The sequence below is a fragment of the Melanaphis sacchari genome, unplaced genomic scaffold, assembly GCF_002803265.2.
Source record: "Melanaphis sacchari strain LSU unplaced genomic scaffold, SCAv2.0 Contig173_pilon_pilon, whole genome shotgun sequence".
NCBI classification, from domain to species: Eukaryota; Metazoa; Arthropoda; class Insecta; order Hemiptera; family Aphididae; genus Melanaphis; species Melanaphis sacchari.
The window spans coordinates 1-16,189 of NW_020270810.1; the positions used below are offsets into that span (position 1 = coordinate 1).

Sequence of the window (16,189 nt, forward strand, 5' to 3'; positions counted from 1 at the left end):
AAAAAAAAATATAAAATTCAAAAACAATATGATGACTTAAAGGTCCAGTAAATATAAAAAGTGTAATATTAGTAACAATATAATATAAAAATTAATAGGTAATAAAGTGTGGCAATAAGTATGATAATACTAGTATGTATGCCTTAAATGCTCTTTTAACACATATAATAATAATAAATAACATTTTATGCCTCAGACGGCCATTATAACAAAACCATGTGGTGCACCACGTATCTTAGGTATGAGTATGTTGCTATTTAGTGCCCAGATCGGCATAGGCGGAGCTTGATAAATTTAGTTGAGGGGGCTCAAGCCCTAGATTATTTAAAAAAAATAATTATTAATAACTTTCTATTTGCTTAAATATACCTTGTATTTGTTTTTAAAAACAAAAAAAATAAATTTTAAAAATAAAAACCATTCAGTGTTCAGTGTGTTGCAATTAATTATATATCAATATAAATATGAACAAATAAACTACAATTTATTGATGTATTGCAGAGTATTTCAACATTACTACAAATACAAAAATAAACAGTAAAATAAAAAAAAATAACTTATGTAAAAGAAATAACTGTTTTATTAAATAATATTATACATTTTAGATTTAAAAAAAAAAAGATTCCAATTTTGATCATAATAAAATAAGAATTTAAAAAATAAATATAAATGAGTAATGGACCATAAATTACTTTAAAATGTTAAATTGTTAATTGAATTCTTCTTGATCACATTTGGCAAAGTCTTCAAGAATCTGTTTTGATTCAATTGATGTCTTTACTAATTCATTTTCTATGTGTATTATTGCCAAATTGCTAAATCGATTTTGAATCATAGTAGTCCTTAACCAATTTTTAATCCTTCTCATAGCTGAGAAGGATCGCTCACATGAAGCTGAGCTTACTGGTATACTTAGTGCCACTTGTAACAAATTATATAAATTAGGATACAGTTCTAATGTAACTGTTGAAAACAAATCTTGAATAGTCCAATTTTTGATTTTGGAATTTAAATAATTATTTACAATCATCATTTCAGCTTTTAATATATCTTTTCTTATCTTTAAGTTATCACTATAATATTTAATGAATTCTAATGAACCATCAAAATCAAGCATAAAAAAGTTATCAATTGATTTTGCCAATTTTAGGCTTTCATCAGAAAACCTAGTTTTCATTCTATTAGTGATATTATCAATAATTGTATTATAAACATCAATTTTCCAATATTTTTCAATTGTTAAATTCTCTTCTTGAGCTCCAATTGTAGAAGTTACAAGAGAACTTTTTAAATATTGATTCTCAACAGGTTTCCTTTTTTTTTGAAAATTCTTCATAGTTCAAACAAATACCAAACTTTCTTGAAAAGTTAGTGATATCATTCCACAATAGTTTAAAATTCTTATCAGACCTTTTTTCTTGTAAAGTTTGTATTACACCATTAATTGCTGAAGTTGCTTGGCCTAATGTTATATCTTTTTTTGTAATGTTTGACTTAATAGATCAATAGTTAATAAAATGTCATGAAATACAAATAAATTAAAAATAAATTGTGCTTTTTTTATTCCCTTTAAAAGACCAACAGCTTCAACAGCATATTTATTTTTATTATTATTTATTTCTTCTTCTAATGCATTTATTATTGATTGATAATTAATTTTAACGTTATGGAAATTTTTGTACCTACATGCCCATCTAGTAGTACTTAGCTGTGTAAGTTCATGTAGTTTTAACCCCAATTTTTTTTGCATTTGAATAAATGTACTGTGGCTGGATGGTTGAGAAAAATGAATATACAGCATTTCTAATAAATTAAAAAAAGTTATTGAACTTCTTATATGTTTACAAGTGTCAGTAACCACCAAGGCTAGTTTATGTGCTGCACAATGAAAGTATACAGCAGTTGGATATTTTTCTCTAATCTTAGCCTGTAGTCCTCCTACAGCGCCTGACATCACGCTAGCGCCGTCATATGTTTGTGCAACAATGGGTATGTCAGCTATTTCTAATTGTTTTAGTTCATTTATAATAATATTTTTCAAACTTTCTGCATCCCTTGACTGAGAGCAATCAATAAATTTTATAAAACGTTCACATACTTCAAATCCATTACAATATCTCACACACAAACTCAATTGTTCTTCTTTAAATGAACGTGCCTCATCACATATTAATGAATACTTTCCACATCTTCTAATTTCATTTGTTATGACTTTTATAGTTGAATTGGATATAATATTGAGAATTTCGTTTTGGATATCATGGCTTGTATATGATAAGTATGTATGATATTTTATTCTAAAATTACTGTCAAACTTACAAAATAGTTCACATAATTCTAAAAAATTTCCTTTGTTAGAACTTTCTTGTTTTTCATTGGTCACAATTTAGAGGTTACTCTAAAGGCCAGCCCCTGTCTAGCTAAGTACAAAATAATGTCAATCATATTTTGTATATATACCTGATTATTTAAAATGTCCGTTTTAAATTGATCTGAAAGTTGAGTATGAACATTACCATGGATTTTTGATTGTTTATATCGATTGTATTTTTCTATGCTACTACAATGACTTTTGCAGTTAGAATGTTTTTCTAATTTTTCACTTAATTTTTTCCAATTATTAAAACCAATTTTTTTTTAAATATCTTCTGATGTATTTAAGTTATCAAACTGTCTACATACAAAACAATATATAGAGTTTTGGTGAACACTATATTCAACCCAAAAATATTTTTCATAATATTTACAAGAAAATGAACGATTCTGTTTGCCTATTTTTTTTAATGGATAAGATAAAATTGGCTGTTTTGGGCCAGATTCTAAACTTCCTAAATCTATTACTGGATTACTACTTATTTGCTTATTAAATTCAATACAATTACTTTCATTTTCAGAATTATTTAAATATAAAGAACTGTTACCGGGATTGTTTTCTGGATTTTCTATTGAATCATTTTGATTATTTGTTGAAATACTTTTTGAAGTATTGGTGAAAAATGTTCTAATATCGCCAAAACGTTTCATGTTATAAATTATTACTAGTGAAATACTGAAATTAAAAACAATATAAACGTACTCACGCAGTCACGTATTCACTATATAATACTGAAGTTAAAACTAAATAATAATATTATGTAAACATAAACAATTATAAATTGATTATCTGCAATATTTATAGCAATGTTTAATAATAATAATAATAATAATAGCTTATGGGTAATGTGTACGTATCAACTATAAATAGCCTTGCGTTGCGTCCCTGTCTTTGTGTGATGGGTATAGTGTATGAGTGAGTAGCACTATGCGACAAGACGAGTAAGACGACGCAAACTCAATAATCTTACGAATTTTAATTAATATTATAAACATAACAAGATAACAAGATACATTACATTTTAAATCACACCATAGACTAAGCATATATATATACTGTAATATATTTAAATACTATTGTATGTTATTAAAATCATTGTGTAAATTAAGATAATTTTCCACACAACTAACCAGGTTATTCACTCGTCAGATCTATGACGTTACGTCGCTAGTATATCTCATTATCTAGTTGAATAATTATTTTTTATAATTCCGGATTTTTACATAAACGTTTTTCATTATTTTGGTTACAATATCAAAACATTAAACGTAAAAAAAATAGTGTTGAAATGCCCTTTAAATAGTATATTTGTGAATCATAATACAAAATATTAGGTACATAAATACGGTAAATATTTGGGGGGGGGCTAATCGAAAACTTAGGGGGGCTTAGCTCCCCCAAGCCCCCTTCTAGCTCCGCCTATGCAGATCGGCCAGATCTGTATAATAAATTTAAGGGGATTCCATACCGACCGTTTTTAAGGAGTTGAGTGTAGGCAATTTTCCGACAATCTGTAAAGTACGTGCGTTGTGGCGTACATGTGTGTGTGTAGTAAATGATCATTAGTGTAAGTGACTTCCCTGTACCGCGGCCCATCTATCGTTCCACCGCCGTATACCCGACGTGCAGCGTGTCGCGTCTAATATTATTTTTATTGTCCAGCGCTCTAATGACTATTTAAAACTGAATGTGCCAGTCTATTACCGGTCGTTATTACTTATTCCGCTATTACCTACATATTGGTCATATTAATTATCAATAATTAATATTTATGTATTATTTATTATAAATTATAATACTATATAAACTCTCAAAAGTAATTTATTATAATAAAATGAAATGAATGTGAAAAAATAATAATATAAAATACAAAAATTTGCCAAAGGTTCAATTTACGCTCACAGCCTACTTATTGACTAATGCTCCTCTTTACTTTAATATGTGTACCAATATGTAGCACACAACAAATTTAATATAATACAGCTTGATTTATATTTATAAACGTATTACCAACTTTTTAAAATACGTAGTTATGAAATATATATTATATTAGACGTTTTTAACTATGTGATTCCTACACTCTACTTTTTCAATCATGAGATTATAATATATAGATATATTTATTATTTATATTTTGTTATAAAATGTACAATGCAAGATTATATTGTTTACATATTATTATGTATTTATATTGAGATTTTTATAATAGAAATATTAATAATAATGTCAATACAAATAAGATACGTTATTTTGTTATTTATAATAATTTGGTTTTAAATTATTTAAATTGTTAAACTTTTTTTTTACTTTGCTTATTCATTTTCTGTTCGTTCTTTCTCCGTTTCGCTTCCAGTATATTGTTTGGATTTCGAATAGGCATAGATCTTGGGTGTCTTGGATCTACTAACTCCGGTAATAAACAATTGAAAAAAAAATCATTTAGTTTAGGAAACATTTTTGTCTGCCACAAAGTATCATCTCTTTCAATTTTTTCATACTTGATTCCTTTTCTAGTCCAACAAGCTATAATTTGTAATAAAACTTAGAATGGTTTAATGATTACTCTTTGTTTTATTAACTTTCAAGGTTAGGTTTTGTACATTATGGATACATTTACATATAATATCAAAATTAGATTCCTTCAGGAATGTACAACAAAATAATATAATATCGATTATGTTCATTAAAGAACTTACAATGAAAAATATTTTGTACAATTCAATATACATTGGGTGATAATATTTATCTTACCACAATACGTACGTACCATTAGATTTACAACGTTAGTACAGAGGTGTTGGGAATGACACTTGTACTAGTGTCGACTTGTTCCACACAGTCTACTACGTGTTTTAACGTAGTCTGTGGGAACGTCGAATGACTAGTGGTACGTACCTTATACTGGGTAAACTTCTACCGGGGTTGGTCTGGAAGTATTGGTCATCGGCAGTAGTCCCTCGGCGTTGGATGTGGCTCCTGACTGCGATGGTTGTTGACTGGTGGTGTGGTTGGCTTCGTGATTTCCAATGGCGGCTTCTCTTCACAGCAGTTATTAACTGGTCGCTCTATGTGGCGTACTCAAAGTTATTGATATATATATTCGTGGATCGATGCCGTATACTATGCGTTTTGCTATAGTCGGTTGTCCACGAATATACAATCGTAACACTACTACTACTGCTCTTGATCATTCGGACGGGTGGTATATCTGCACGTATTGGTCAGCATATCTGTGCCAATTATGCCTCCCGTACAACGTCGTTTTGCTTCTTTATTGTTATTTTCGAATCATATTGGGTGTACAGTTTTTGTGAGACGTTATTCTTAATATGTTAAAAGGTAGAACTTGCCATTATTTCAACTAGAAGATAGGTTTTCTCCCTTTTCTGTAAAGCAACTTTGAGTGTTTTAAAGGTCGTGGCACATTCGCGCCATCTATAGTTGTTTGTTACTGCCGTCGAACAGTATTCGACGGATAGTAGTGTCGCTGTTCATCACTAGGGGCGGGAGTGTGACTGTAGTAATGGTGTTGTTGTACTATGCATTATTGTCTCGTTACAAATTCCATATTTTCGCTTAGTAATGTGTAACTGTCCCTGAATTTGGTAGTAATATTTGTGATTTCTATCTATACCTGTTATTTCTTTATTTTTGTTAGTTTTCCAAATAGTAATTTTTTTTGAATAATTGCTTCGTCGGGATCTAAATTTTCTGCTGAATACGGACATTTTATTTCGACTAAAGTGTCTTCCCCGATTAAACCATCAGGAGTAGCTCCTAAGAAAACATCAATTGAATCAATAAACAATCCACAATCGTTAATTTCAACTTCTAAAGCCAATTCTAAATCTCGTTTGGCTTGATATTCATGTTCCCTACCATATTCCAGGGCTTTGGTATCGAGATTTGTAGAGTAAAGTAAACTTTTTAACACTCCTTCGCATCCAGTGTCTGGGCGTAATGCAATAATTCTTCCAAAGTTTGAGGCTGTAATTATATTCCTCCTTAATTCAAACCATTTAGTGGAATTTGTTTGATCGACTGTTTCTCTTTCAATATTTATGCGATTATCGGCTATTATTTTTAAGTTATTTAAAAAATTTTTTTTTTCTTCTTCATACTCATTTTCAGTCATATCCGGTTTTTGGGCATTATTTCCGTATGATGGATCTGCAGAGTCATTTACATATTTTAATTTTTTGCGATATTTTTTTTGTCTCAGTTCATTTTGTCTGTTGCGTTTTTTATGGCGATTTAATTCTAATATTGACGATGGACACTTTTTATTTGGACTGCGATGTAATAAAACTTTATGCAACGTGTAAAAGGGACGTTTGGTATTTTTTATTACAGTCGCTGCAGAGCATCGACCTTGATAAGACCCAGACATTGCACAATTTACCCTTTTCCCTCCTATTAATTTCGCAATAATTCCATTTAGTGACTCGACAACGTTACTATCGACGTTTTCAATCAAACTACGACTATGCCTGGCTAAATAACGGATATGTTTCATTATTTTTGAGTAAAAATTAGGATCTGTAGCTTTCATTTTTTCAGTGAAATTTGTACATTGAGCGTTTGTAATATTTGGATCATTGACCGTTTCACAAAAATAAGCCGCACATTTAGTATGCTGACCAAATACGTGGTCGACACAATTTAAAATATCATTTTGTAAATCTATTTCTGAATGTTTATTTTCTTTTCTATACTTAATTGCTGTAACTATACCTATTCTTATACGTAATATATTATTTTGAAGTAGCTTTCTGTGAACTAATTTTCCAGCATCTCTTTTAGGACACATATCTCTTAATTTTTTACACAAATTTCTTAAAAGATGATTTCTACATTCAACTTTTTGAATTGTAAGATTTTAATACGGGCGTGAATCTAAAATGCGCTTATAAACATTACTATCTCCATCAGCAATAAATTTATGATATCGTATTCCATGTACTTGTTCACTTTCTTTGAATCCTTCTACTATTATTGATGCTTCCATTCCTGACGATCCATCTGACGTTTTCCAGTTTTTGAAACATGTATGATTTTTTGGCTTATCTCCATTTTTAGTTCTGGCACATGTCGAACAAAATTTATTCTTTACGCCCATGAACAACACTTTTTTAGTTCGATACCCAACGATGGCTGCCTACACAAATAAACACAATACGAATACAAATAAATTATTTGTTTAATTAATTAACAATTATTTTTTTTTTATGTCCTCGTCAAAAAGTATACTATTACTAATTTCTATGTAAAACTTATGTAATTGTAATTACCATTCCAGATGGTGAATTGTACATTGTTCGGTACGATCTCTTACACCAACTCCCATCAGCTACAACTGTAATTAATGGCATTCCATCGGCGTCTACTTCTCCATTTTTTATAGCCAATTCTGCTTCATCTTTAGCCGCATTATCCATTGCTTTTAACGCAGCTATTTCGTATCCTTTGCAAATCCGATCATGCTCATTTTGGTACGTTTTGTGATTTAAAGTAGTTATTTCCATTGCAGACATAATTTCTTGTAATTGACTGAAACCACATCCAATATTCAATGTACCTATTACTGCCGAAGTATTTATAGCCATAAGATCTTCATTTTCGGACGATATAGTTTTTTTAATATTACACATACAACATTTGAAGCTAAAAAATGATTTTAGGCCAAGCTTTCTTTCACCAATTAATATCATATTTTTAAATCCACAGTCAAGTGGTTTGTGGTTATCAATACTTTTGATTTCTTGAAATAAGTGTGATATATTTACTACTCTTCTTCCACAAATTTCTATTTCCATACTATTATTTTGGAGTGATGATGTACTACTTTTTTCATAAATTGGCGATAAATGTGCATCTGAGTTAAGAAAAGATGAAGAATCTATTAATCTTTTTTCTTTGGGTGAAGAAGTGCCGAATATATTATTTCCATCAACAGTTAAATTTGAAACATCATGTACATTGTTCAACGGTACAGCCAATGTCATATCGTCTGGAGTAAACGTATTTGAATATTTTCCATGGATGTTTTCTTTTACAGCAGTTGGGATGGAATTATTCGAAGCTGAATTTGAGATTCTAGTTATAACGATAAAAATATATAAAGCTTATGAATAATCTAAAATATATTCTTGAAATTTTATGAATAAATTGGCGTTTGATTTAGATAAATGTTATCTGTTTTTGTATTTTTTTTAAAAAAAATCAAACACTTTACGATCTGCTACTAGGTTAATTTTAACCTAATTTCAAAATTTGTTTTTAGATTCTGAACGGAGTGATGAATATATTGATTTTACAATGATGTGTGTTTTTGTGTCGGAGGACGAAATTAACTTATGGACAACCTTGTATTACATTTTCATATGAATAAAAAAAAAAATTATGAATTTTCAACTACAAAATAACCGACATATAAAGCTGAACAATTAACAAAATATTTTGAAAAAAAAATCCTGTGATTAAAATGTCACTTTAAACAGCCGGTGGAAGTATCACATTTTTACAGCTAATACTTTTTGAATAAAAATAAATATCAAAAATCGTTTGAGGCTAAAACCTTCGGGGGGTCAAAAGGGAAAAATTCTCAATATTTTTGGCCAAACCTTTTTGAAAATTTAATACAAGGTTGTCCATAAGTTTTGATTATAATAATTATAAAAAAAATCGAGCATAAGTCAATTTAAACATTTTTACGAGCGTCTAAATTAAAAATTCACTAGTGAAATTGTGATTTACTATCAAACGGTTTTAGATATAAAATAAATAAATAAAATATCCTAGACTGACAAATCGTCTTCGTTCAGAATCGTTTTTCGTATACAATGATACACATAACTTGCTTCACTCATAACTTAAAATAAATAATTCAATACAAATTAACTTACAAATCAACTAAGCCGTCGTTTGATATCTCCACTATTTTTTTTATGAAATTAAATCCATTGCCTTTCATTTTTTTTCGTTTTGACAAACACTTATTTACTTACAAAAACTAAGTGCAACTACAACTTTAAAACTATAATAGTATATTATGCTACTATTATATGTGCACTAAAGAATAAAGATCTGAATATCTGATAATCGCCGTGACGGTTTGAGCGTGAATGCGCGTGTGCCATGTAATATTGTAATATAATATTATATATTATTATAATATTATAGTCAGCGACGCGCGACGGCGACAATAATTATCTTCGATCATTATCGGTAATATTCGGGTTATATTATATTTAGATTTCCGATAGTGCGACCGACGGCGAGCTAGATAAGCGTTGCGCACTCGCACTCGCGTGCACATGTCACATTATGCCTAACAACAAATTTATTTCGTCGCGAAATGTTGTAAATCATAGACCTAAACGAATTCCAACATACCGACTTGAGTTTTACTCCGATAATAATTTTGAAAACAAATTTTGTTTTGTTGTTCAATCAACTTTGAATCCTTCGAGCCACATTTTTAATTTATTATTCTTAAAAAGAAAAAACCTCACTTGAAATTTAGAAAAAAAAACTTGTATTTTTAAAAATTATAATGGAGATAAATAGTTTTAAATTTTTTTTTTTACTATTCTGATTCGAAGGATTCAAAATATACTTCATAATAAATTCAAATATGTTTTCAAAATTATTATCGGAGTAAAACTCAAGTTAGTACGTTGGAACGCGTATAGGTCTATTTTACTCAAAAAAGTGTTAGTGTGGAATCCCCTTAATAAGTTACAATAAAAAATAATAGGTTGATCTGGCACACTTAATAGCCACCGCTAAACATATAAAGAAGAATAAAAGATTGGACCTGCAGCCAACAATGTAATACAAAATGGACAAAACCACAACAACTGAGACAACGAGTATTTTACCAACGACGATAAAATATAAAAGAACTTCCTGCAAATATAATATTAATAATTAACAGCCCAGCAGAAAGCAACCGAACGATATATACCAAAAAACCAATCGACGTTCACCGAATAACAATCAACACGTGGAAAAATGAATACAAGATGGCTATAATGGCTGCAGACAAAACTAACAAAAACCGAAAAACGTTTTTGAATGCGCCGAAAAAAGAATGCATAAATTGGCAAGACCGAGCACCAACTAACAAATTTTAAATAAAATGTGAACGTAGGAACAAAACCCCAGTTCCACACACACAATCCGACAAATATAAGAAAACACTGTACAAATCTGGCAGCATTGACACGATGAGCGCAAACAGATTCATAATAATAACAACATCAATTTAATAATATTAATAATATAAACAATAACCAAACTGGTTATAAGTTATTACTATCCTGCTTGTGTGAGCGGGAACAATTACCGTTTTTTGATTCGTACTTACCACACAATATCCGTGAATTGAACGGATATCCGTTCAATCATTATTGTCTTTGCACATATACACATAAATCATTCACATTGCAAGGGCTTGTTTTTTTATAACAATATTAATACATCACATTAGCTACGAAGGCGGTTTAGAGGATAATTGTCATTATATAATTTATATAAATGCATAATACATAATATTATATATAATGTGTTTAGCCACGAGGCTCCTACGAATCTGTGGTCGGCCTCGATGACTACACCACCGAAAGATGAACTAGGAATAACCGTGGATAATTGCTTAAAGAGAGGTGACCATACAAAATATAAACATTCGAGTTGTATGTAAAGTATGGATTACACAATTATAATATGACAACGTATAAATTAACGTATCACCAACGACGAAGTGTTGACTGTTTATACAATGATTGATAATAGACTAACAGATATCACAATCACTTTCGTCGTAGTGATAATAATAATAATAAGAATAATAAGAAATAATAATAATAATATTCGACCAAACACGATCTAAACAATCGTGGTACAATTTGTATATATATAAAAATACAAGATATGAAAATAATGACAGTATTTACGTGACTCCGTTCCTATGCCGATGTTGTCGTTGGCAGGTGACCAATTGACGGCGACAGTCAGGCCACTGGTCAGCTGTTTCGTCTTGAGCACGACGGTATAACAACAGGCAACCAAAACAATGATAATAAGATCTGATAGTAGACCACACTTGTAATTCACACACGTCGACCGATCGGTACACAACGAAAATCGCGTTGTAATGTTATATTAATAAACTAAGATCGCCAAGCGATGTATATATATATATATTTAAGTTTAACGAAGCGCGGAGATCGCGACAGCGATATATATATATATATACGGATCAATACCAAACTAAGATCGCCAAGCGATGTATATATATATATATATTTAAGTTTAACGAAGTGCGGAGATCGCGACAACGATATATATATATATACGGTTCGGAACGTGAGAGGTGTAACCGTTTTGATTTCAAACACAAGAAATATAATGAATAAGTACGGAAAGATTAACGATGTATGTCAATGTGATTGTGAATTTAAGACATATGATACTGTAATTTAATATTTTTTTTTCTGTTTTTTATAAAAAACAATTTAAATATGTTAATATTTATCTTAATACTTCGTGAACGTATAGTCTAGTGGGATAACGCGTCTAGTTTAAATTAAATTTGTTAAGATTAATTTTCAGGTTCAATGGTATACGTAAGTAGATAAATAACCCTCGACACGCTATCCAACTAAACTATAGGTTCACATTTTTTTCTGTTTTTTTCTTTTTTAACCTCTTCAGTTTTAGTATATAACATGTGTGAGCAAAAAAATACTGTTAGTTTAAGCTATACTTCCATAGTGTTTATATTCATTTTTTTTTTTTTTTTAATAATCGTATAAATATTAATTTGAAAATCGTTTTATAATTTCAAAGAACTTATCGTTATATAATATGAATCCACCAGTCGTTGTATCAAAATCAGTGTTCGATATCCGTCCTTTTGGAAAGAAAAGTGTAACAGTTGGACTTTTGATTAATAAACAGATTTCAATTATTATATTATTAGAATGTAAATTAACTAAAAAAAAAATTATTACGTTAGATCAGTGGTGTACATTAATATGTGAAAATAATTATAACGCAATTATTGATAATTTACATACCCGATGTAAACGTGTTAAAATAGCTGACAACTTTTTCTATTCCGTTAATGTTAACCAATCGACTATTGTTTTATATTCTAATAATAATTATATAACATTATCTCACGTTGATTTACATCGTTTAAAAGAATTACAACATTGTATCGACTTGTATATTGTTGAAAAACAAAAGAAGTTGGAATCATACCAAAAAACATTTGATACAGCATATGCGTTGATAAAGGCCGACGTCAATGGATTACCATCGTCTTGTCAACGAAATGAATTTACAAACCAATATATTCAAAATTATGATTTTAGTTATAGCAATATTCAAAGTGATGATATTTCATTCATGTACGAGTTGTTGCAATTTCATTTTAATTCATTATCAAATATGATTTTGCAAGATTTGGTAATGTAATAAAAATTAAAACCTTTAGATTTAATACTCATATTTTTGTTTGCTAAAAATTTTTATAAAAAATGTTCATTCTATAATTATTACTACTTTTATACTGTTTTCATATTTATTATATTATATTAAACTTAATATATTTTTTGTTTTTTTTTTCAATTTTTAAATGTACTATTTTATTTTTATTTAAATAAATAAAAAAAAATGATAATTCAAGTTTTTTTATTATTATTTTTATTTACTGTCATCATGATTCATACATATATATAAATTATTTTGAAAAAACGTTTTGTATAATTTTTTTTTTTTGGGTCTTTCATAAAACGATCAAAGAGCGTTTGAACAATTTCATTCAGCTCTCCTAAAACATTCTGATCTTTCGACTGGTCTGTTATCGCTAGTTTTAATGAACATTCTGCATGTTTCCACTTAAAATTACATAAATGTGTTCTATCATATTTTTACATTAATATACACTAACTTTATTTCAAAGTAAATACAAAGAAAAAAAATATTCATTTATATATATATATATTACCTGTCTTTAGCATCAATATGTTCAATGTTTTTTGTTTTATAATGTGCCAACGTCCAATAATCAGTACATTTTTCATCAGCAACCGATTTAATAGTTACAACTCCTTCACTTTGTCTGATTGTAATCGAATTCATAACATCTTTTGCAATTTTTTCATTTTGTATTAATTGGGTAACTGTTTCTTGATATGAAATATTCTATAAAATCAAATTATAAATTTATTCTTTGAATATCTTATAAAATGTTATACTACTCACTTTTTTTGGTTTTTTTTTTAACGTTTTTCTATTTTTCACATCTTTCCTTTTTTTGTCCGGTCAATTTCGTCATCGATTTAATTTCTGGTTCCATAATTTCAACCTATAAATATAGTAAGCGATTAGTTAATAACTAGTTTGTTAAAAAATGTTATGATATGTTTTAAATTTTTATATTTAAAAAATTATTTATTATTAGTATTAAATATTTAAATTTAAATCAAACTAAGTCTTAAATATTGTATTTTATATATATATATATATTTTTACTTACATCACTTGTAAAAAAGCATTCTTCTTCATCATCACTTTTAACTGAATAACACGACATTTTTTTTTTATTTTAAAATAAATTTAATAAAAAAATAGAAAAAATTTCGAGTACGAAAATAAGAGACGTGAGGACGGTGTAGACTCAATGAGGTATACTGTGTACAATGTGTTAGCTAGTCTCCTTATATGCTATGTTTCCTCTTACACTCCTCACCCCCATAAGCCTGAATTTCATGATTTGTTATAACCACTTTTTTTGGCTAAGTTGTTATTCTCACGGATATAATTTAAGAAAGCCCTCATGTACGTGTACGATTGTCATATTTTTTGATACTTTCTCACATAATAAAGACCAAAGTCCTTTAGTCCAAGGATAGTAGTTATCGAGTAAGTGTAATTTACCATGTTCAAAAGTAACAGGGATATTTGATATTTTAAGTTGATCGTTAACTGAGTCATAATGCATACCATAAGATTTATCATAACGTCGTGATTTAGGATTTAAAATAAAAAAATTATCAAACGATGAATTTAATAAGTTTTTGTAATCTTCATCACTAGCATTTAAAACTTCTTCATCATTATTAGAAATAATCGGAATATTTTTTTCTGACAATGTTCTCAATGGTTCGAGTAAAGGTTTAAATGTTTCACGAAAATAGTTATCAGAATCTATAACACCACAACTCATATCCATTATTTTACGTCTGATTTTTTTTTTCGATGACACTAAATTTTCTAACAAAACTTTTTCTTTATTCATTAAAAATAATAATTTAATATAACTGTTTCCTCCGACTTAAAACAATATTATGTAGATGTTAACTAAATTACAACTATATTTATATAATTATTTTATTTTTTAATGAAAGTATGAAAACCACATCTATATCTACTTTTATTGATTTCACGTGTTTTATCGATAACCATAAATCCGTAATCATTATGATTCCAGCATAAATGAGAAATTTTCCGAAATTCTGAGAAATCCATATCTGCCGATGAATGATCATTAAATATATGACGCAAATTTGTATCATCCTGTTTTAGTATTATTAAAAAGTTTGAGTTATCTCTCACCAATTGTTTTGGAATTTTAGAATATGTTTGTGCTAAATAAAATACAGATCTAGCACCTGAAGGTCTACCCATACTGAAATAATCTCTTATAATCGATTGTAGGCTACATGATACATCATCGAATATAATGATAGAATTTTTTTTAGTTAGATTTGGTTTTATAACTTAGTCAGCGTCTGTGAATATAAAAAAATTAGCACCCTTTATATCATCTATTATTTTTTTTAATAAAATATATTTTTCCTGATTAGAAGTTTTAGAGTATAAATAAATATTCTCAAATCTTAATCCATTTTCATGTGTGATTAGGTTATACATTATATTTGTTTTACCCGAACCACTAGGACCAACTTATTAGCACGTATAGTGTCGGGTAATAACGGACCGTGTCTTGACAATTTTTTTATTACTTGAGTATCAACATTTAAAATATCTAATTTATCTTTCTGTTCTATCAAATTCATTTTCTTATAAATACTCTAGAATTTATAATTTATTATCAGTTATTGATGACGCGTTCAACTCTTAAGTGGAAATCGAATAAGACTAGTAAAGGTTTTATAAACTCTCTTATAAATAGTCTTCTGTTTGAAGCTCACATTCCTGGTTATCAGTTTTGTGGTCCTGGTACGAAATTAGAAAAGCAAATAGATCGTGGTGATAAAGGAATAAACCCATTAGATAACGCTTGTCGCGATCACGACTTTGTGTACGCGACAAGTAAAAATGTAGGTGAAAGACATAAAGCTGATAAAGTGTTAGAAAATCGTTCTTGGGAAAGATTTAAAGCTAAAGACACTCCTCGAAAAGAGAAAATTGTCGCCTACTTGGTAACAAATGCGATGAAGGCTAAACAAAAAATGGGGATGGGTTATAAAAGTAGACAAAAACAAGCTAGAAAAAAAAATAGTTCATTAGCAGCGAAAAAAAGAAGCAAGGTTAAGAAAAATTATAGTGGTAAAAGGCAGATTTTGATAACGGGTCAGACAGGAGGTGCGATTCCCTTAATATCTATTTTTGCAGGATTATCAGCACTTGGTAGTTTAATGTCTGGAAGTGCTAGTGTGTATAATGCAATACAAAATTCGAAAAGAAAAAATGGTAGTGGATTATATCTGAAGAATAATAGGTTAAGAAAAAAAAACTGATGAATACGCTGCCTAATGGACCACTTTCATCTCAAGA

General features: G+C 28.9%; 2 protein-coding genes across 2 annotated transcripts; both read right to left on the reverse strand.

Annotated features, from left to right (window-relative positions):
* Positions 1 to 1,301: 1,301 nt before the first annotated feature.
* On the reverse strand, positions 1,302 to 5,869 carry LOC112592372. The gene is made up of 4 exons (XM_025336397.1): positions 5,827 to 5,869; positions 4,682 to 4,897; positions 1,846 to 2,211; positions 1,302 to 1,474 (listed from the first exon to the last, which is right to left on the reverse strand). Exons 1-4 carry the CDS (start codon positions 5,867 to 5,869, stop codon positions 1,302 to 1,304), a joined length of 798 nt encoding a protein of 265 aa, XP_025192182.1.
* Positions 5,099 to 15,076, reverse strand: LOC112592373. The gene is given in 4 exon segments (XM_025336398.1): positions 5,099 to 7,532; positions 7,666 to 8,470; positions 13,395 to 13,591; positions 15,005 to 15,076. Coding segments are annotated over 4 exon segments (2,595 nt in total). The 3' UTR covers positions 5,099 to 6,011.
* Positions 15,077 to 16,189: the final 1,113 nt, after the last annotated feature.

Bases quoted from the DNA above. Each gene is read 5' to 3' on its own strand.
- LOC112592372 (XM_025336397.1), bottom strand. From the start codon at position 5,869: ATGAACAGCGACACTACTATCCGTCGAATACTGTTCGACGGCA. The intron at 2,212-4,681 runs GTAAAAAAAAAG...CAACTATAAAAG, and splicing joins ACAGAAAATGAATAAGCAAA to TCATAACAAATGAAATTAGA. The intron at 1,475-1,845 runs GTAAACATATAA...TTACAAAAAAAG, and splicing joins CTTGGTGGTTACTGACACTT to ATATAACATTAGGCCAAGCA.